The sequence below is a fragment of the Zootoca vivipara genome, chromosome 1, assembly GCF_963506605.1.
Source record: "Zootoca vivipara chromosome 1, rZooViv1.1, whole genome shotgun sequence".
In the NCBI taxonomy this organism is placed as follows: domain Eukaryota; kingdom Metazoa; phylum Chordata; class Lepidosauria; order Squamata; family Lacertidae; genus Zootoca; species Zootoca vivipara.
In genome coordinates this window covers 53,678,447-53,702,093 of record NC_083276.1, presented here as the reverse complement: position 1 = coordinate 53,702,093, position 23,647 = coordinate 53,678,447, and the positions used below count along the sequence as shown (strand labels likewise).

Here is a 23,647-nt window from a genome sequence, read left to right as displayed (position 1 = left end):
GGTTCTAGGACACTGGCTGTGGTGAGTAGTTGGTGGGTGGGTGGGCTATGCGAAAAAACTCCTTACTTCTGCTCTTGGTACACTGAGTCATCTGAGCTGCTTCCCATTTCCCTATTTTTAATGCAGGAATATTATTTCACCAGAGAAGAATTTTCACTAAGATCTGCTTCCCACATCTCTCTCTCTCTCTCTCTCTCTCTCTCTCTCTCTCTCTCTCTCTCTCTCTCTCTCTCTCTCTCTCACACACACACACACACACACACACACACACACAATATAGATCCACACATTTCCACCAACACACTGATTGTACCACTGCTGTAATGCTGGGTGGGAAGACACATCTTCCAAAATCGTTCCACAGGGATTCCACATCTGCCTTCTCATTTGGGAACTGTAGTACTTATGGCTTTTACTTATTCCATTCATCTTGACTCTAACCAAAACAATTTGTTAGAACATCTTAATTTCTTTGTTAACCCCTTGATGTTGCAAGTTGCTTCCTGAAAGTTATCAGTACCTTGGTTGCATTTTAAGCTCATCACGCTCAGACATCTTTTGATTGTGCTGGCTAGTTAAACAACATTCATATTTGCATCCGTGAGCGTTTTCATTCAACCAAAGTAATGACCTGAGTGGATGTTTAGTCCTATATCAGAGATAGTAAGTAAAACCATGGCCTAGGACCATTAAATATATATATATATTATACAACCAGCGCTGTCAAATCTAACTCTTCCCACCCTCACTGCTGTTGCCACATGTCCTCTTCCCATTCTGGAAGATGTCCCAAAAGCCAGAAAAATTTAAAATGTTTTCTATGGTTAATTATCTTTATTTGTTGCAGAAGGCATCCAGAAGTATGGATAAATCTTTGGGGGATGAAATTTACACACTTTTGGTTGGGGGTTGGCTTGCATTTAAGTCAAGGTGGACTAGGGGTTTGCTCTCTTTTATTTGACATTGGGAGGGGGGGAATACCAATGGGAGCCCCCAAGAATCCACTTGGGAACGACGCTACATTATGACACAATGTTGCTCTATCAGGATAACTCTGTTCCAAATTCTGAAGGGAAGACTTCCAGGCTGCTGAAGCCATCCAAGCTTCCAGTGGAAATGGCAATAAAGCCTGTTTGTTTGTTTGTTTGTTTGAGAAGAAAACCCTCAGCGACCTCAACTTTAAGGTTAAGCCCAGCCACCACCCAAGCATTCTTCATTTTTTTTTGTCACCCAAAAGCCACTGATACCCAGCCTTTTTTTGTGGGGGTTAATGGTCCCATGAATATGGAGCATGGCTCAGCTTGAGCTAAGACCCCTTTCCATGATAGGCTGGTGTTATGGCAACTGTTGCATGGCTTCTTCCTGAACTGTTTAAGTAACATTAAAAAAAAAACAACCCATATGTGGGGAGAAGCCCATTCTGCAAACCTTTCCCCTTGACAGTGTAGGTGTATGGAAGCACCACAGCATGGGCTCGTTCCATGTGGTCCAGGACTTTTCACATTATCTGAGCAGGGTGGGATGGAATTAGGCTGCAGCAGGTCACAAACCACCAATACAATGTGAACCAGGTTGATTTGGGCCACTATTCTTCACACATGGTATGCCAATGTTTACATAGACTAAAAGTAAATATATTACTAATGATCAGTTAAAATCCAAACTGTTGTAAGTTATAAAGTTTTCTTATTTTTAGGAAAATGCAAGAGAGGGGAATGTAGAATTTTTAACCACCTTTTGACATCAGAAGCAACACTAAAAATGATTTCTGTCCAAATACAGAAAAAACCAACAATATTTTATTTATAATCTTATTTTAGTGTTTGAACTACAAATCCTGGTTCTAGAATTGTTTAAAAGATCATGGGTTTTATAGATGCTCACATGAAAATTAATTTCTTGGATTGTTTTTGTTTTCTGTTTTCTTCTTCCACAGAATGGTCCCTTCAGGAAATACAGAACAGGTCATTATGTGAAAAATAAAAATAAAATATTTTGTTATTTTTGCTGTTGCTGTTCCTTGATTGTTCTTATGAATCTACCACTAACATCCATTTCCCTGTTGAACCATTTCAAAAAGGGCATGAGAAGAAAATGAAATGAAGAAAGACAAAATAGACCGAATCTCACCACTAGAATTCACCATAAAAATTCCCAAAGCGTTAACAGAATTCTTACAAAAATCCCTAGACCAGTTTTTTTTAATCTTTTTTTTTTTAGAGAATCAAGTTGTTCTATGAAAAATATGGCAAATGGGCTTGGGAAGGGGTAAGAAGAAAGGGGAGGGAAAGAAGTAGGGTAAATAAGTGCAGCAAAAAGAGGTTCTGAGGAATACACATAATTTTGTCTGCTTTCTCTCACAATAGAATTTTTAATAAATAAATTTCTTTTTTTTTGTAAAGACACTTTTTTTGAAACAGTAGATTTAGCCCAGTCATTTGTGTCATTTTTGTTTAATAAACTGTCTTGTGTTTTAAATCTGTAAATGTTTTAGATCTGAGTCTCTTGCACATTGTCTTTCGAGTTCATTCGGATCAATAATGGTTCATGCACTGAACTGTGTATTGAATTTATTGTGTTAACTGTTGTTGTGTGGTTGAAAGGAGACTTATAAGAGTTATAGTGATTTAGGTGCTCATGCTCTATTGCTGGCATGGGCAAATGACTTTCTATAGGCGTGTCACCTGTAAGCTCATCATCCACATTAATGATCTCTACAGTTCGTGTTGGAGCATGGTGGTTTTGCCGGTGATGTTGCTTTCTCATTTTGTAGAAAATGACCAACATCACCGCTGCCATAAGAGTGATTGCCACAAAACAACCAATTATAATTTTGGTAGTCTTCATAACCTCATCTATTCCTGGAATCCCATTGCTCAAATCCGTCACAGCGATGGTGAATGTTTTTTCCGTTGACCTTGTGCTCTGTGGTGTGAGAGAGGTTGTCACATTGGTGGTGTCCCATTCAATGACTGGTGTGGGCCAAACCTGTTCTGTTGTCCGCGCCTCATCCTGAGAAGGTTCCACAGTTTCTACTGTGATGGTTGAAAAATAAGTAATACACTCCTGTGCAGTTACATTGAGTGTTGCAGAAGCTGTGGTATTCCCAACAGAGTTACTCACCAAGCACGTATACAAGCCCGTGTCTTGCGCAGTCACCCTTGTAAAATTTAACGTGCCATCGCTGAGCACAGAAATCCGAACCCTATAAGCCCCGTGTGTTATAACAGACCCATTTGGAGTAATCCAAGATATAGAGGTCAGGGATGTTGATGCTCGGCATTTCAGCTCTGCAGCCATGCCTTCAGTGACGTTGAGGTCTGTTGGTGGCTCCACAATCACAGGAGCGTAGCACGTGAAGTAATTCAGGTCCAGCTCACCAATGTACCTCCCTTTCAAGCTAGGAGGCGTGTTGCAACGGGCACAGCATGCAGTGTTGGAGGGTGCTTTGTCTTTAATCCACCAGCTGAGCCACAGGATGTCACAGTTGCAGTTCCAAGGGTTGTGATGAAGGTGGATCCTTTCTAGACGGAGAGGTGTAAAGAGGTCGTGAGGCAGTAGTGTTAGATTGTTGTGGGCCAGGTTGATCTCCACTAGCGACTGAAGGTTATCAAAGGCATTCCTTTCAATCACTTGAATCTGGGATTGGATCAGCCACAATTTCTGAAGGTGCATTAATCCTTGAAAGGACCCAGGCTTGATAGCAGTTAAGTGATTCCCAGAAAGATCTAGCTCATCCAGTTTTACAAGTGGCGTGAGGTTAGGGATCTCCCGAAGGTTGCACATAGCAAGGTTCAAATACCTCAAATTGGACAGACCTTCAAAGGCACCTTCTGAGATATATGAAAGCCTTTTCAATTCCCCCAAGTCCAACCTTCGCAGGGAAGGGATTCTATTAAAAGCATAAGAAGGAATACTCTCAATGGGGTTGTTTCGCAACCAAAGCTCCTTCAGTTTTGACAAGTACACAAAAGCCCCATTTGGGATGGTGCTAAGACGATTGTCAAAAAGCTCCAAAGTATTGAGATTAGCCAGACCATTGAAGGCCCCTATTTCAATTGTTCTAATGTGATTTCTGCTCAGCTGCAAGACTTCTAGATGTCTCAGGTGTTTGAAGCTATTCACCTTAATGATTTGGATCTGGTTCTCATGGAGATTCAATAACCGTGTGTTTGTGGAGATGGCGTCAGGGACCTCTCTCAGATTCTTCCTCACACAAATTACTTTGCTAAACTGATTGCTGCAGGAACAGACAGACGGGCAAGTCTGAGCTCTGACCAAACCAGCCACCACAAGAAGTTGAAGAGCCAGTAGCACCACAAGCAAGGGGTCAAATAGGGCCCTGTTAAACCTAGGACCTATCATTATCTGCTGTGGATGTAAGGTCATCTTGTTCAACATTCATAATTTATTTGGTGTTGGTCCTTCAGGAGTTCCAATAGTCTGAAAGAAACAAATAAAGAAGGATCATATTAGCTCTGATTGTTAATTTGCACTACAATTTCCTCAACTTTATTTTTAAAATGGTGATTTTATGAAATACTTGATACACATAAGTTTCCATTCACCTGCCTACAAATTTATGGGGAATGCATCTTAATATACTAACAGAGGCTTAAAATTTGTACTTGATCCTTTGAACTCTCTGTTGAATTATCCAATCTAGTCACCAAAAGAAAATAACACAAAAAATGAAATACAATTCTAACTGAAATATAAGATCGTTTCCGGTGGTGCCAATTCTTCCTCCCTTTTGCAGCGCTCTGCACCCCTTCCGCACACTGTTCTGAAGGGCCTTTCAATCTTCTGGAACAGAATTGAGGGGGCCACAAGGAGGGGAGAGGGAGAATTGTCAAGACCTGCCTTCCTCCCCATTCTGCTGATGGAAGCCTCTGTTGTTTCTGGCAGCAAAGGGACACAATTGAATACAATACTGGAAATCATGAAAAAATTCTGCAAATGAACAATAATAATAATAAATGAAAATGCAACACTATCGTTGTTGTGATATATGCTTGGTTGGTTTTTTTTGCTTTTGTTTTTATCAAGAAGAACTTCCATGAAGCCATGCATAGAATAGAACCGAAATTTCATAGCCCATGTTTGTTTTTCAGCTGATACAGAAATTCTAACAATTAAGATGGGGACCCAACATGTCAGGGAATAAGTTTAGAACAAGAACCAAGAACAGTACATTTTGGAACTTCATTGCTGCTTAAAAACATGGGAAGAAGTCGAGACAATTGTTTGAATGCAAAACCAGTGTAGTTTACCAAGAGCAGTGATTAAAAGACAAGCATGAGTATAGGATTGACATGTGTGTAGGGTCTATATGACACCTTCAAATCTGCAGGCTCCTGTTGCCTTTGCTTCCTGTGCTATTTCCCCTAAAGGACAGTCACCATGGTGTACACAACACAGAACTGAGGGATGGTGCAAGTAAAGCTTTTACTACTTGAATAGAAATGCTCACCAAATGCTTATTGTTTGCTTCTTTCAGGAAAGCAGATAAAAAGGAGTTTCTGTGAACTGCTGAGCTGAGCATCAGCTCTCTCCCACCATTAAGCAGACTCATCTGATTTCCTGATACACTCTCTACTATCCTCATATTTGGCCATAGCAGCAGAGAAAGTCTCATTAGTAAATGTGTGCTGAACACAGGAATAAAGAATGGCTATTTAAACGACAGAAAAAATATATATCTCCCATAGCTGCAGGGTTAGCAATTTCAGTGTTGCCTCCAAAAATGTTTCTTTCGGATCTTAGTGTAAGTGAAAAAAGACCTTTCGACTCTGCAAATGATCATTACTATTCAAAGTCTCTCAGTGCTGATTCATTTGTGGTAGCTTCTAAAAAACCCAGCCCTGGCTTCATTTTCAATCTGCTACTCACTGCAAGGTCCCTGTGCTGTAGAGATTAATGAAATTTCCTATAAATCAGCCAAAAGTGAAGTCTTATAAATTACAGCAAGCGCCAAGCACATTTATAACCCAAAGCACACAGATGCATAATACATGCATTTAGTTGAACAAAAATACTACCAGCCAAAGGTTTTTCATTTTAAGCTTCAAATTGTTTCATTTTGTAGTAAGGAGGTGGAGGTGGAAATGGTATACTTTGGGGGGGGGAAGGGTGAAAATATATTATTATTCACATAGTAGTCTATTTAGTAAAAGGTGGTTTTTATAATCAGATAATATATATTTATGAATTTACTTATGCATGTTTGACACTAGCTTCTTGCAGTAACAAGAAACTATTAAAGCTTTTGTGCAGCACTGTGAAGACTGTGTTCCACACGTTTCCTTAGAGACTAGAGGTTAAAAGCACCGGGTTAGAATGAAAAAACGGAAAGCAGCACCAAAGAGCAAGAGAAAAGAGCAGAAAGAAGGAACCTCAGCAGGTGCTAGGACACTGTTTATTGAAATGAATCTGGTGTGTTTTGCCATTTCTGACACTGCAGTCCTACACATGTTTACAATAGCTGGTTTGCAGAGCTAAACTATGGTTTTGTAGAAATGCAAGAGTGTGCAGGCTCCCAGAGAGGTTGTTTTCTGCTGCTCCAGAGAAGCAGACACGGAGCAATGGATTCAAGCTACAAGAAAGAGGATTCCACCTAAACATTAGGAAGAACTTCCTGACAGTAAGAGCTGTTCGACAGTGGAATTTGCTGCCAAGGAGTGTGGTGGACTCTCCTTCTTTGGAGGTCTTTAAGCGGAGGCTTGACAGCCATCTGTCAGGAATGCTTTGATGGTGTCTCCTGCTTGGCAGGGGGTTGGACTGGATGGCCCTTGTGGTCTCTTCCAACTCTATGATTCTATGATTCCAATTTGCAACACTTGAACTGAGACAAAGGTTGTGCTTGCTAAACCCCAGAAACTGTCTGGATGGCCATGCTCATCTAGTCCAACCCCTTGCAATGCAGAAATCTCAGCTAAAGCATCCATGACAAATGACCATCTGCTTAAAAACCTCCAAGGAAGGAGAGTCCACAACCTCCTGGGGTAGACCGGAACACTGAAAATTATTAAGTGTCTCTGTGCAACATGTTTTTGTGCAATGTGTTCTTTGCTTTGATGTCACCATTAACATGTACATAAAAAGGGAAAGGGAAAGGGAAAGGGACCCCAACCGTTAGGTCCAGTCGCAAATGACTCTGGGGTTGCGGCACTCATCTCGCTTTACTGGCCAAGGGAGTCAGCATACAGCTTCCGGGTAATGTGGCCAGCATGATTAAGCCGCTTCTGGCGAACCAGAGCAGCTCACGGAAACACTGTTTACCTTCCCACTGTAGTGGTACCTATTTATCTACTTGCACTTTGACATGCTTTCAAAGTGCTAGGTTGGCAGGAGCTGCGACTGAGCAATGAGAGCTCACCCCATTGCGGGGATTCGAACCACCGACCTTCTGATCGTCAACCCCTAGGCTCTGTGGTTTAGACCACAGCGCCACCCGCATCCTAACATGTACATAAAGGTAAAGGTAAAGGGACCCCTGACCATTAGGTCCAGTTGTGACTGACTCTGGGGTTGCGGCGCTCATCTCACATTATTGGCTGAGGGAGCTTCCAGGTCATGTGGCCAGCATGACAAAGCCACTTCTGGAGAACCAGAGCAGCACACGGAAACGCCGTTTACCTTCCCGCAGTAGCGGTACCTATTTATCTACTTGCACTTTGACGTGCTTTTGAACTGCTAGGTACATGTACATACTCAATACCAATTTTCATGGCTGCAGTAGCAAGGTTGCTGAAATCATAATAACTGTTCTGGGCCCATAGTCATGGTTGCTGAGGCACACATACATGGTGTGTTGTTGGGTCCTTGGGAAAAGAAGGGAGTGTTGTTGTTGTTCTTCTTGTTGTTGTTGTTGTTGTTGTTTTTAGGCATGGAGGTAGAAATTTAACACTTCCCTCCTCTTTCATGATCTGATGACCCGACCCCCCAATACCCTCCAACTCCCGGATTGAAAAATCTGGGATCAGCGGCGGCGCGGCACCGGAAGTCGATTCTACGCATGTCTGGACATGCGTAGAGGCGACTTCTGCTGCTGGCGGCACCCGATTTCGGGTGCCGAGACATGGGCAGAGCGGCACTGGAAGTCACTTCTACACATGTCCAGACATGCGCAGACAGCCAGGAGCCGGGAGCTGTGACATGGCCGCCGACAGGAGCTTTGCGGGATATAATCAATTCGGGATAACCAGGGCCGGCTCATCGTAGACCCCCGATGGCGCAGGGCACCATGGCGCCGGCCCGCCAGGAGGGCGCCGCGAGCTGTGCCCACCTGCTGGCTGACCGGTCCGACTCGCAGCTGCGCCTGCCCGCCCACCTGCCGCGCAGCAGTGCTTGTTGCACCCGCGCTGCGCGCGGCACCCACCCACCCACCACGCTGGGAAACGGGGCGGGAGGGCGCCGGAACGGGGCGGGAGGGCGCCGGAGTGATCCGGCGCACCACGACTCCGGGGGCGCTTAAGACGGCGCTGGGGATAACAGCGGGAAACGGGGGTTTCCCGCGACAAACGGGAGACTTGGCAGCTATGCTCCCCCCATGCTGCAGTTAGGTTTCAGGGGGAAAGAAAGGCCCAGCCTCCCCACACACTGCAATTTAATAAAAGTTGAGCTCCATACCTGAAATTAACTACAGAAAAACTAATAATGTGATTGCAAGTGACACAATTAGCATCACGTATACCAGTAGTTAGGCGCTGGGAAGTGTAGGAGAGCTATGGTTGTATAAAGTGCAACCCTTGAGCGGATTTTGGCACAGAATGACACATTAAGGCTACAGTTGTTAAAAACACCCCGCTTTTAACAGAACGGACCTATTTCCAAGTAAACACACACACACACACACACACTTGTGCGGCACAACTTTTATTTTGAAAGACTAGCAGAGAAGCAACTAAAAAGAATGTTGCTCATTTGTCTTTTTGTTTTGTCTTGCCTACTCTTTTCCCCTAAGGGACTATGCTTGAACAATGAATCACATTAGCTGGTGATAAAACGGATAAAGGAAACCTGGGACCAAAGTCCTCTCTCAATTATTCTATAGTGTTTCCATGAAAACAATAATGTAACAAAATCCAGCTTGCTACAGTTCATATCAGAGCTGGAAAGTAGCAATCTTGATATGATACATCTTATCATTTGGACGGGGCTGTTGTTCAGTAATGTACTTTACATGTAAAAGGTTTCAGGTTCAACTTTAAACATGTAAAGTACATTACTGAACAGCATCCCCATCCAAACAATAAGATGTATCATATCAAGATTGGATAAAAGATTGTGGTGGGAATTATGGATGATGCAGAGGATACTTGTTTTCCTAGTGAATGGGGGTCTTTAAATGAATGGGTTCCACAATATGAGTAGCGCTTGGCTGCCAGGCAATGATGGAATTCAACATAGCAGTAAGGAGATTGTTATGCTTCCACTGACCTATCTTCATGCCTGATGCAGTAACCTCCCTTCCTCTCTTCCCACATAGAGTGGATTTCCCAGAGTGGATTTGTGGGAGTCATGGGGGAGGAAAAGGAGAGGTAATCCCCATCACACTTGCAGAAGACATTTTAAGGGCTTCTGCTTGCGGAGTGGGTTAGTTGCATCTGGTCCCAGGAGTTTCAAGTATTTAGCATGTTGTAAACCAAACACTGATGTGGCATTCACTTTTGTAACTACCAAAGATGCTTATTATCTAAAACTATAGTAAGCGAGGAATGCAAAATGGTGAGGACCTTCACTGAAGAAGCCATAGCACTGTTTATTCCAGTTATAAGAATATCTATAACAGAAGATATAACAACACTTTCGAGATGGTGAACATAAAATGTATTTAGGGTGTGCTAAATTATACTAACTTATACATTTCCCTAAAGGGAAATGAGGGACCCAGGTGGCGCTTTGGTTAAACCACTGAGCCTAGTGCTTGCTGATCAGAAGGTCGGCAGTTCGAATCCCTGTGACGGGGTGAGCTCCCGTTGCTTGGTCCCAGCTCCTGCCAACCTAGCAGTTCGAAAGCACGTCAAAATGCAAGTAGATAAATAGGAACCGCTACAGCGGGAAGGTAAACGGCGTTTCCATGTGCTGCTCTGGTTTGCCAGAAGCGGCTTTGTCATGCTGGCCACATGACCTGGAACCTATACGCCGGCTCCCTCGGCCAATAATGCGATATGAGTGCGCAACCCCAGAGTCGGTCACGACTGGACCTAATGGTCAGGGGTCCCTTTACCTTTTTAAAGGGAAATGAGAATGCAAGTACAATCATCAGACAGAGTGCTGTCAATGGAGTTCTAGAAGTTTAGGTTTTAACACTGTTTTATGATCTGTATTTTATTCTATTTCTGTACACTACTTGGGTAGTCTCTGAATGTAGAGTCATTTATAAATTCAAAACTAAACTAAACCAAACTAAAATAAATATTCTCCCCTCCCAGCATTTTGGAGTTTGAGTGTACACGGAACGCCTTTAACAGAACATGTTAAATGGAAAAGTTATTTGCTAAATGAATACTATTTAGGGCTTCACCACACTTCTTCTTGTCCTGCTGCTTCCGATGGAGGAAATCTGCTCTTTAGTACTCAGCCAGTGTAGTTGGCAATCAGGTTTTCCATGGACTGCCGTTTGTTATGATTTAAAGCTAAAGAGTGGGTTTTCCCTGGGAAAGGAGCAAGACAAGGGGAAAACAGCTCATACCCATGTCTAGAAAGCGTGGGTCAAGTGGAACAACAACACTGCTTGGACTCATGTTTTCTAGGCATGGGACAAGACCTTAGAGTTTGACCTCTGATAAATTATATTATCTATCATTCCAACTCATAACAATCTAGCCAAGTTACTTTAAATCAAGAGTTTGTAACTTGAAATTTCTACTGACCACTTTAAGATACAAATCAGTGGTTTAATGACACAAGGTTTTCTAATGGATTGTTAATCCTTGAGCTATCTAAGCCTCACTTCAGTAACTCCTGAAGGGAAATTGATCTTCTGAAGGCTTTCTGCTGTTTTTGAGTTTCCTTATTCTCAAGGACTACATCATAAGGAACAAACAAGAGGGAAATAAAGGAAGACCAGACAGCTAATCAAAGAAAAATCCAAAGTAACTCAGGAAACAGAAACCTCGTAAATATTCAGACCACCGAGTTTATGAACCACGTGTGCTCACTGAAGAGAATATATCAAAATCGCATCAGGGTATTCTGAATGCAGTGGTTTCATGCCAATAAATATTTCACCTGGTAATGATTAAATAGCAACACCTCTGTAATTAAAAGGAGCTCCAGATACAGATTTGCTTTGTAAACAATTATCAACATATTACTAACATACCTGCAGGTTCGTTTGAATCTGAGAAAAAATAAAAACAGCCTTAAAAATAGCACAAGATACCTCTCTATCCAATGACTGTATTCTGAAAACAGTAAATGATGACAGTGTTTGTATCCATCTATCTATTATCTACCATATCTCACTGAATCAGCCCTCAAAAGTACTGTCAAGGTACGACACATGAACATTAAATTAAGTACATATAAACAAGAAGCAATGTCTAATTCCGAATTTTTGTTTTGTTTTACTAATTAAACCAATATTCAGAAAGGTTTAAACACATATGCATGAGGTAGCACATAAACACAGCCATCCCACTCCACAAATAGTTAGTGTTGCTGGAGAGCACTATTTTATCATCATTTGTGAGTCCCATCATGAACACCTTGGCTCAAGATGTTGTTGTTTTTTCTGAAAGGTTGGTTGGCAAGGATCTAGCAAACCAGGACAATGTGAACTGGAAAGTTTCCTGCCAAACCCTCTATTAAAATGGACAGCAGCGTGGAAATTCCTAAAATCGTTTGTGCTCAATCTAACTCCAGTTCCTAATTTAATCAAAGCCTTTTGACTGGCAATGGAGAATGCTGCTATTTTGGATGCCATTTACGAGAAGTTCTTTAAAATTCACCTAAAGCATAGAACCAGTCTTCTGTTAAGCAAGAGCAAAAGACTTTAGTCAGCCAGGGCTATAACTAGTTTTTGATCTATGAACTCAGCTAGTTTCTCAATGTAATCTCTCCTTCTGGTAAAGCCCTGGCAAGGTTGAGGAAGTCAACAATGGATTTGGATTTACCAAAATATACACACAGCACTAAGGATCTTGCTGTCCTCACCTATGTTCTGAAAAAGCATAAGGAAATAAAGTTAAAGCTCTCCAGCATTTCAGTTCACACTATAGCACCCCACCTCCCTTTCCTTTCTCAGCATCCAAGGAATTGCCATGTAGCATCTGCGAATGGCAACCCTGAAACCCCTCCTACTTCTGCCTTCAAAGTCAATTAGTAAGTGGCCATTTTGTTTCCTTTCACAGCAAAACTTCATTTCTGTAATAGCTGTAATTTTTGTCACTGCCGCTTCCCTTAGTACCTTATGAGGGCACTCTGTTATTTTGATTAAATGGTCCAAAGTAATTCACATAGTGTTCCTTTGTACTTGGAAAGAGTGCTCCTTTGAGGGCCAGCAATTCTAGACTGACAACAGCCTATCTTCTGGCAGAACAGACCTAGGGTCGCAGTGGGAAAAAGTTTTAGCACCTTTGAACAAAATTCCTCCAAATCATTAATGCTCCAGAAGTTAGTCCCTTCCTTTTGTACTTTTGCTTCTAGGCTGATAAGAAAGCATCCTGCAGGGGACTGATTTGGCCTAGGTTCTCAAATAGTAAAGCTTTTCAGAAATGACTGGGTATTTTTGTTCACTTGTGCCTTTCCTTTTCTACAAGCAGCTCAAAACAGCAGCATACATGGTTCCCCCTTTTTTATTTTCACAAATTCTTATGAGGCAGGATAGTCAGATATAGTGATCGGCCCAGTGGGCTTCATTGCTGAATGGATGCTTGAGTTTTGGACTCTCCAGCCCTAATATGACAAAATAACTTGTTCATCTAGGAGTGCAGTTTAAAATGATCCCTTTGTGTTGGCTCTTCGTGTGCAGCTAGTCTTCAATATTTAAGGAGTTGTGAAAGTTATCTGAATTTGATTTCTAAGTAAGATACTTAAGTAACAGAGTTGGGTCAAAAGGGTTGTTTTAAAAGTATGCTGTTGAGAAATCAATGCTGAGCTAAAAATATATGTGCAACATAACTTCAGTGAAGCCCCCAAAGCTTTAAACTCAGGAGTCTAAAGTTCATTTTCTGCAGGAGAGGGAAGCATTTCAGGCAGAGGGCAGCAATAACCCCAGGCAAGTCGTCTGGGGCCACATCCCAAAAGTGGGCAGGGCTACACGCACGCACGCACCCATAAGCACACACACCATCCCACAGAGAAAGTGCCCATGGACATGTAAAAAGTCCTATCACTGCCAAGTAACTCCATCAGTGCCCATGCATTTGCACTATTTATTTTTATCATCATCTTCATTTTCATATTTGACATTCACTGTGAGGTTCCAAGGCTGCTTCCAATGCTATAAAAATACAATATTAAAGCTAGCTAAAACAATTTACAGAAGAATAGGGCCGGTCCTAAATATGTATCTGGCGTCAAAGGTCACAACAAATAGGTGCTTTTTCAGCATTTTCTGAACAAAGGGATCATCTATGCATGTTCTACATTTACTCAAAAATCAAAAGCAAGTATCAATGTGCTCAGTGGTTAGCTTGTAATAAGTTATTAGTCTGAAAATTCACACAGTTAGCTCCACACTAGCCCTAACTATTTCATTGAATTAAACCTACTCCCAGGGAAGCATATGCAAGCAGACTGGAGTCTGTCATGTGTGCCCGGTTGCGTGTGGAGTCTTGCAGAACATACACGAGGCCAGTTCTCAACTCATAGGAGGAGACTCTCTCCAGGTTGCAGGTTAAAGCTGTCAAAGTCTACTAGCCCCAATGGCTGTACTCTTCATTGATGATCAGAGGCTCCACAGGAAGGGAGAGCACTGTTGTACTCCAGTCCTGCTTACAGGCATATGGTTAGCCATTGTGAGCACAGGATGTTGGACTGGATGGGTCACTGAGCTGATCCAGCAGGGCTATTGTTGCGTACTTATGCACCAGAAACTGGGATAATGCTGCTGCAACTGGGATGAGGCTGAGCAAGTGAGCAAAGCCAGAAAGTACAAGAAATGTGTGGGAAGCAGGAAAGAAGGGGGCCATCTGTGCGTTCTCCCAATAAATCAGATTCTGCCTTGGCTGGGGAGTTGCATTTCTCCTGCTGCTGCTGCTTGAACATCCATCCAGGCAGTCTCCTATTGCACACTCCTATGGGGGGGGAATCTGCATATCCCCATTCTTTTGAGCCATTATTTATTCTGCATTTTCACTTGACATTTGAATACTACTCTTACTAACAACTTACCAATGCCTCTATACAGGTATACCCTCTCTTTGCCCACTTCTTCAAGTCTCTTTCACTCAGTGTGAGCCACCTTTCCCACGGTAGCCCCATATAGTCCTCCCCAATCACTTTTTATGCTGACTTCATAGCGGAGCAGAGTTTTCCCCACAGATTGAGCAACATCTCATAAGAAGGGGAAACGTGAGTGGAGCACAGGAATACTTCCAAAAGTATCTGTTGTTGTTGTTGTTGTTGTTGTTGTTGTTGTTATAAATTATTACCTGCCCTTCGCTCTAAGGTCTCAGGGTTTGTTTTAAAATGAACACTTAAGAATCATATCTCAAAAACATCACAAAAACTAGGGTGGATGCTAGGTCAGGGTAGAGAGGTGTCTCTTCAGCATTTGCTAAAAATTGTACAGTGGTACCTCGGGTTACAGGTGCTTCAGGTTACAGACACTTCAGGTTACAGACTTCGCCAACCCTGAAATAGTACCTCGGGTTAAGAACTTTGCTTCAGGGTGAGAACAGAAATCGTGTGGTGGTGGCGGCGTGGTGGCAGCGGGAGGTTAAGAACAGTTTCAGGTTAAGAACGGACCTCCAGAATGAATTAAGTTCTTAACCTGAGGTACCACTTTATAATGAAGATGCCAGACACACCTCTGTAGGGAGGGAGTTCCACAACTTAGGGGCTGCCACAGAGAATACCCTCTTCCAGGTCACCTGTCTCCTCCTGAGCCTCTGAGGGAGTGGAACTACCATAAGGGCCCTCTTTGCCCATCTTAGCATCTGTGAGAGGATCTGTGGCAAAGGAGGCCATTTTCACATATTCAGTGTGTGAGTCATTTGGGGTTTAAAATATTAATGTGAGCGCCATGAACTGGGCCTGGAAACATACCAGCAACAAAGTAGAGAAGAATACCTGACTGGGGCCTTACCGTGTGAGAACACTTCTGAGCCCTGAAGCGCTTCCTAGAGAGGATGGTAGCACACAGTGGGTAAAGCAGAGCATGGATGGGAGCAGCAACATACCCTCCAACATTTTTCTGATGAAAATAGGGACGGCCAATTCCATTCTATTTATACCCCACACATTTTATTGACCCAGCAATCTGGGCAGCTTCCAACATATATTAAAAACATTATAAAACATTAAACATTTTAAAAAACCACCTTCCCTATACAGGATTGCCTTTAGATGGCTCAGGGGTTGGATAACTCCATACCCTCCAACATTTCTCCAATGAAAATAGGGACATCCTAAGGAAAAAGGAGACATTCCAGGATCAAATCAGAAACCAGGATGGCTTCTCTAAATCAAGGACATCCCTGGAAAATAGGGACACTTGGAGGGTTTGCAACAGTACAACTGAGTAACAAACAACTCTCTAGTAAACTGCAACCCATCCCTTTATCAGTAAACAGTAAGTTGGGAGCAACACTAAGGAAGAGGACAAAAGTTCGGCATGTTTAACTGAGAGGCACTGCTGGATGGAAGCAACTCTCACACCATTGTTTCCCTGCTTTATAGTCTTGGGAGGCTGGTCACAAAAAGAATAAAGGGGGAGGATATTTTAAGGGTTCAATCTTATAAACCAGGATGGCTAACCTGTGGCCCTCCCTGCCTACTGGCTCTGCTAGTTAGGGCCAAATAGGAGTTGCTATCCCAACCACATTTGGAGTGCACCTGCTATACACACATATTTGGGGAACTGAATGGAATTTGCTTCCAAGTATACATGCATAGGTTTACTCTATGAGAGAACTGTCCTTGCTAAGTGCATTTTGGAATTTACACAAGGATCACCCAGCAAAGAATGATGGGATGGATAAAGTTAAGTCACCCAGGTTATGAAATTCTGGTTCATACTAGAGTGAACTGACATAGCAAAACACTTTCAGATCTGAAGCAGTCACCGTTCCATTCTATTACATAATGTCACATTCCCAGCCTGGAAACTCATCGTAGGGCACATATACTTGGGGTGACCACCCTATATTGCATGAAAGGCCACGGATGGGAATGCTTAAAAACCTGCTGTCCGGCAAACGGTGACTATACCTCTTGTCCTTGGTAACTATGGAAACGTTCTGAATGTAAGATCGGAACATAGACATTTTGTGGTCTACAGTTTACAAGCTGTTTATGTAATTATGAATGAGCATCCGACTGTTAGGAGGAATAAAATTATAATACTGCTATGGCATTTTGGAGACAAAAAATAGGTATGGAGGAGCAAGAAGTTAATTTTTTGGAAAATTACTTGTTTTATTGACGTTTTATGTAACAGCAACACACTGTTGTTGGTTTTTATATTGGTATTTGGGGATTTTCTTTCTGTAGGAGGGACTTGTAAATCCAAAATTAGCAATATGACATTTTGAAATAATGTCTCTCAGCAGCTTCACGGCAATTATGTCCTTTCTATGCCCAGTGAACAAAACCAAGGTCAGAGTGTATTTTCAATTAAACTCCGTGTGTTACGAAGTACAGCACAGCCAGAATTTCAAGCACATTATTACCAGATCTATCACTGCTGAGCAATGAATAGGTCACAGGCACTCCTGCGTACAATATTTGCATCTGTTTCAATATTGCAACAGGGAAAACAGCTCAAGTTGATTTTAGAGGTGGCAAGTGACATAAAATTAAGAAAGCAGTGTGATGACTCAGGGGGGGGGGAAACTAGCAGCACTCAACATGGATTTTTTGAGTTAAAAGTTGAAGAGCCATGGACACAGTCTTAAGAGACAGTATTAGCCACTGAAGTCAATAAGAAGCTTGGCTGTACAAAGGTTGAATGAAAAAACTGGAGCTCAGCTATTGTTTGCCATTTCTTAAGTGAAGTAGATAAGTTACAGCAACATGGAAGCTAAATTCAGTCCTGAGGACCTCACCAAAGGCTATATGAATGGCCTGGTTATCAATTACCGTACATTGTGGCTTTTAAGTTAAATACCAGGCTTGGGGAAGGGGGAAATGTCCCATGAGGGGTTTGCTAAGGCTTCCCTCCCTAGCCACAATATTGATGGAAAAATCTGTCCCCTGTGGCAATTTACATTAGGAGAAAAGTTTCCATTAGCACCAATGGGATTTTTTTTTCCTAATGCAAATTGCTTCGGGGGAATTTTCACTGAGAATGTGACTGGGAAGGGAAAATGTAAAACTCTCCTAGCCTGAGGACAATTGTACTCCTGAGGAAAATCCTGCCTCTGCCTCTGTGTCTGGTGTTTTGTGTTTTAAGCAACACAACATGATTGCTAATCACATCATTCACATCAAGTGCAGTTACTAGGCCTTGACTCTCAGGACAGAGACAATAAGAAAATTTTCACTGGAGCCAACTGTTTGCTGGAGCAGCAAATTCTGATATGACAAAAATGAACAGAAGCTTTAAATAATTAAAAAGCAGATGAGCATGTCACTAGATTGATTCAACTACAGAGCTACGGTAAATAGGAATGCAAGGCTAAAGGATGAGAGGAATCTACTAAGATTGTGGGGGGACCTGGGACCTGGGCAGGTAGTAGCGAGAGAAGAACCAAGTAAAAAACAGGGGCATTTGAGCGATCTCAAATTATGCTTCAATCTTACAAGAAAGGGGAAAACAAAGGGTTGCACCCAACAAAGCCTACTTGCACAATGACTTCCAGTTGAGAAACGAAACTCCTGCCATCTTCTCCAAGAATCCACCCCATCTGTTCTGGAGGGTTGAGGAAAAGCCCATAACAGATTTGGAAGGTCCACAGATGGAGAGTGTGGTGTTTACACACCTTCCCATTAATTGCGCATTAACTTCATATTTTCCTCACCACAAAAAGTCTGATTTATTTATTTTGTTGTTGTTGTTTAAAAAAGTTATTTAAAGGTCCAAACCTAATTTTCTAGTGTTTATTTATTTAATAAAATGTATACACCACTTGAATGTAAAAAGCCACTATATATATATATATATATATATAAAAGTAAAATCAAGAAAGATCCACAATCCTGCTTTAAACCATACAAAAGTTAAAATACTAAAACAGATTAAAATTGCCTCAAATTTCTAAGCATCTGGGTAGGCTTGCCTAAACAAGAATGGTTTCAGCAGGCACCAAAAAGACTACACAGTGAAGACACCTGCTTGATCTCAATTGCAATGTGTAGGTGTTGCCATACTAAACAACCACATTCTTACAAACGCAGGACAGGTATCACGTGGCACCTGTAGTAAGCCAGTTCCACTGACTGCAGCAATTGAGTGGGGATATGTGAGGTAAGCTGATCTCGTGGGCAAACTGGTCGCAAGTTGTTAAGAGTTTTATATACTAAAAGTAACACCTTGAACTTGGCCCAGTAACAAATTGGCAAACAGTGCAGATATCTGAGCACAGATGTTATATGCTGACAGGCATATTGCACTGTAGCATTCTGCACTAATTGCAGCTTCCAGATCAAACATGAGGGAAGACCCACACAGAGCATTACACTGCAGTAATCCAGTCTTGAAGTAACCAATGCATGAACTACTGTGGCGTGGCCTCTTTGGTCCAGGAATGGCCATAGCTGTGGAATCAGATGCAACTGGTAAAAGGCACTTCCAGCACCTCTAACCTGAGCTTCCAGTGACACAGCCGGATCCAGAACCACCCCCAAACACGAATCCCTTCTGTCGATTACTGACAGCCTGGAGATGACCATGGTTCTTTATCACTAAACAGAACTTGGACCAGACAGCCCTTCAAGTTAAGGGCATCTTCAGTTCTAAGGCACATAGCTTCTCCAAATAATCCCAGGAACTGTAGTATACCCATCACAGAGCTACAGTTCCCAGCACTCCTAACAAACTGCAACTCCTGGGATTCTTTCAAAGTTACATGTTTAAATATGCTTTAAATGAATGGTGAAAACACAGTCTAAGTAGAACACATGACCCCCTTTCCTTGAATGATGTAAAAAAATTGAAAAACATAAAAACAACAGAATTGTGGGTCTTGCACGTTTCCATTTTAAATTATTTTATCATTCATGTGACTAAAATCAACTTAAAAACTTAATATTTTTAATATATATTCTGCAGCATGGATTGTATGGCAGCAACATCAGTGAAGTCTATCATTTGGGCTTCAATATGTGCTCATTTTTAGAGATATAATCAATCATATCCAAATATAATCATGGGGGGATTTTGAAGTGTCATATTGTCTCTCAATTCCAGTGATTAGACAAATAAAGAAAACATATTAAACAATGGTCTCTGTTATAGTTAACAATTATAGAAAGAACTGGTGCTATAAAAATGTTACCTTTGCCAAAATTAAAACCACTTCTTTCAAACACTCGCCATAACAATTGATTCAAAAGATTTGGCACAATGGCAAAAAAAGTCACAAAGTTCATTTATCAAGGGAAAAGACCAACACTTGCAAAGAACCTGAGGCAAAAGCAATTAGATCAATGGGGATGAGGAGAGCTAAGTGTCCATAAATATTATGAAGCAAATAAATTAAGAATCATGGTGTCATAATTAAGAGGCAGCTTTAGAGAAGCTGTGTGTAGGCATGGAAGCAATGGGGACACATTTACAATTAACTGAAATTAATTTCAATAGGGACAAATGTAAGGTTCTGTACTCAGGCAAGAAGAACCAGTTGCACAAACATAAGATGGGGGACACCTAGCTAACTAGCAGTACACGTGAAAAGGATCTAGGAGGTCTTGGTGGACCACAAGCTTAACATGAGTCAACAGTGTGATGGAGCAGCAGCAAAAAAAGAGAGCTAGGCTGCATCAACAGAAGTATAGTGTCAAGATCAAGGGAATTAATAGTACCACTCTGTTCTGCCTTGGTCAGGCCACACCTGAAGTACTATGTCCAGTTTTGGGCACCACAATTTAAGAATGATATTGACGAGCTGGAATGTGTGTAGAGAAGGGCAACCAAGATGATCAAGGGATTGGAAACCAAGCCTTATGAGGCATGGCTGGGTATGCTTAGCCTGGAAAAGAGGAGACTGAGAAGAGATATGATAGCCATCTTCAAATATCTAAAGGGCTGTCACATGGAAGATGGAGCAAAAATGTTTTCTCCTGCTCTGGAGGGTAAGACTCGAACCAATGGGTTCAAGTTACAAGAAAGGAGATTGCAACTAAACACCAGGAAGAATTTTCTGGCAGTAAGAGCTGTTTGACCGTGGAAAGGACTCCCTCGGGAGGTTGTGGACTCTCATTCCTTGGAGATTTTTAAGCAGATGTTGCATGGTCATCTGCCATGGATGCTTTAGCTGCAATTCCTGCATTCCAGGGGGTTGGACTAGATGACACCCAATGCCTGAATCAAAGTTCCACCTATACCTGTAATCAATAAAGTTGTGACCAATTTTTATCTAGATTGTTGTCTGCTTGTGTTTGTTCTGTGGCAGCTGACATGGTATTAGGTTGAGGAGAGTGGAGGCACTGTAACTGAAATAGTTGCCTCTATATTGTTGTTACGTATGTGGACATTAGGCATTTTGTCCACATTTTGCATTGTTAATATCCATATCTATATATCACATCTGTAAAATGGGGATTAAAAATCTCACAAACCAACCAACCAACCAACAAACACCCAATGGTGATGTTAACAGACCATACATAGTGAGGTTATAAAAACCAGGAGTATACCTAAAGAAGTCAATAAGTGACAAGTTTACAGCTACTATCCTTAGGAAAGCCACAATCAGTAGTTTGGTGAATGAACTGTGACTATGAAGTTCATTTCATGCTGGAAATCAGCAAGCTGGACCAGTTTAGTCCTTCATAAATATGGAAATAATCTATGAAACTTTACCAGCACAAATTACACTGCTGTCCACATTATCTCTTTTCTCTTTTATGAATTTCTCAACAGTGAATCTTTAAGGATAGTAAAAAGCTGAAATGTAACTGCTACTTTTCCATTAATGGTAAAAAGAAAAGGAGGAAATGGGTAATTTAATGTGCAGAGTCATTCATGTGCGTGGCCTAGCTGGCTGGACCCCAAAAATAATATAGACAAGTTGAAAGAACAGTTTATGCAGAAATTGAATCTTACAAAAATTTTGAAAGAAATTCAGAACCATGAAAGGGTGGAACAGTGCACAACCAATCCATGCAATATTGATTTTGTAAATAGGAAAATCTGTTTACTTGCTTGAAGATTACTAATATAAAGCAACTGTTCTGTTATTTTAGTCATATTTAAGTGTGTGTGTGCATGCGTGCACGCAAGTGCAGGGGGAACTACAAAGACTAGAAAACTGGGGGTGTGAAAATAAAACAATATATTAAAAACATATACATTTAAAAGGATTTTGCTACCTAAATAAGTAAGCTGTAATTCCCCTACTTGCTTTTATCACAATATGTTTAAGAAGACACCTGCAAGTTAAAGCATAGCAAAGTATGCATTTCCATGGATCATGTGCAGATCTTTACATGTACTTCATAGGATCTTGTCTAGCATGTTGCAGATTTAAATGGGCATTTACAGTGCAGTCCTAAACATGGCAATTCAAAAGGTAGTCCCATTGAGTTTACTCCCAGTAAACAAATATATAGCATCCCAGTCTCGGTGGACTAATTCATAATAATGACTTTTGTTTATACAGTGGTAACTCTAGTTACGAACTTGATTCATTCCGGAGGTCCGTTCTTAACCTGAAACTGTTCTTAACTAGAGGCGTGCTTTCACTAATGGGGCCTTTTGCTGCCGCTGCGCCGCCTGCACATGATTTCCGTTCTCATCCTGGGGCAAAGTTCTCAACTCAAGGTAACTCTTCCAGGTTAGTGAAGTTTGTAACCTGAAGCGCTTGTAACCTGAGATGTTTGTAACTCGATGTACCACTGTAAAGCCTTCTGAATCTGGAATCTTCCCAGTGGACTTGCAGTTAACAAGCATGTGGGACATAAACACAGAATGAATATCATGTATCGACTGCTCAAAATGACCTGAGTAGATGTGCTACCTGAAACCATTAATAATAATAATATATTATTATTATTTCTACCCTGGCCATACAACATACAGGAGCATTGCAGGGCCTGATTAAAAATATAGGCTGGTATTCAACTGCATTTTACTCAGAGGAGTCCCATTGAAGCTAATGGACCTCACTTGGTCATGTTCATTAATCTCAATAGGTCTACTCTGAGTAAAATGCAGTTGACTATCACCCATAGGATAATTTGTCACAAATGCGTTAACAACTTGAAGTGTCTTTGGGTCTCATTCAAATAAGTAGCCCTTCCGATGGCACAGTGCCCTCTGGCATGGAGCTACAGTGTTGGCTAACTAATAGAAAATGGGAAAGCTGCACTTAATGAATCAACAAAGTCATTTCCTGCAACTGTCTGCATTTCCCTGGGCACCTTCCCCCTCCAAGTGCTGACCAGGCACAATGCTGCTGTTCAGCACATGACAAATAGCAACTGCAGGATTCAAGGCTCTGTGACCACAATTCCATTACATGAGATCAGGAGCAGCATGCACACGCCATGGTACCTAAATCTATCCATCAGTATCTGCAATGATTCTTGACAGCTGGCCTTTGCTATTACGGCATTTGTCTTCATGAACCCAGAGACAAAGGATTAGCTGAAAGTGGTTTGGCTGTGAGTTATCCCGTCTCTTATCACAACTGTGTTAAGATAAATTGTGCAGCAAGTCAGCCATTGTGTACTATATGTATTGCAGGTTCTGTTCAAACCCTTACAGTAACATTTTGGGGGGTACCTCTATGCCTTTAGCAAGGCTGGCGAGCCTACTCCTTTGACAACCGCAGCGGACCACATCCACAGGCAGTTACAAGGAGATTTGGTCCTAACAAATCAGCTTCATTTTAGTAAATGAATAAATGCTTTCGAGGGCTCCTCCTATGTGTCCTTTTAAACAACATTCCATTGATGTAGTCTACAAGAATAACCAAAAAACCTGATAAACAAAGCAGCTATTATTTACCTCTTGACCACTAGCCAAGCTCTCTTGAGGTTCTATGCTATGAAGGGCCAGACATCATTGCAGCAGAACTGAAAGATTATCATTTACTATAGCCACATAAATTTGGTGGCTTCCCTATAAGGTATCAAAGCAGTACAGGAATGTACCTTTCAGTTTAATTAATGGCATGTCAAGCATTTCTAATCTAAAACCTCATTTTTCTCCCCAAAGGGATACTAAATCCGTTGTTTTAAATTGCATTTACCTGCAGTTTGGTGTCCAAGTTGTCAGCTCTGGTGCGATTTATTTTTTTCCTTAAACACTGTACAAATTACCTAGCCATTTTAAAATTATATAGCAGCAGGAAGCAAAGTTGCTGGGTTT

General features: G+C 41.6%; 1 protein-coding gene across 1 annotated transcript in view; it reads right to left on the bottom strand.

Moving 5' to 3' along the window:
• Positions 1–1,903: 1,903 nt before the first annotated feature.
• LRRC4C (leucine rich repeat containing 4C) overlaps positions 1,904–23,647 on the bottom strand; it is a 136,389-nt gene continuing 114,645 nt past the window's right edge. Inside the window, exon 3 of the mRNA XM_060278575.1 lies at positions 1,904–4,443. Coding sequence (XP_060134558.1) covers positions 2,491–4,401 — 1,911 coding nt within the window. The 5' untranslated portion in view covers positions 4,402–4,443 and the 3' untranslated portion in view covers positions 1,904–2,490. The remainder of the gene's footprint in view (positions 4,444–23,647) is intronic.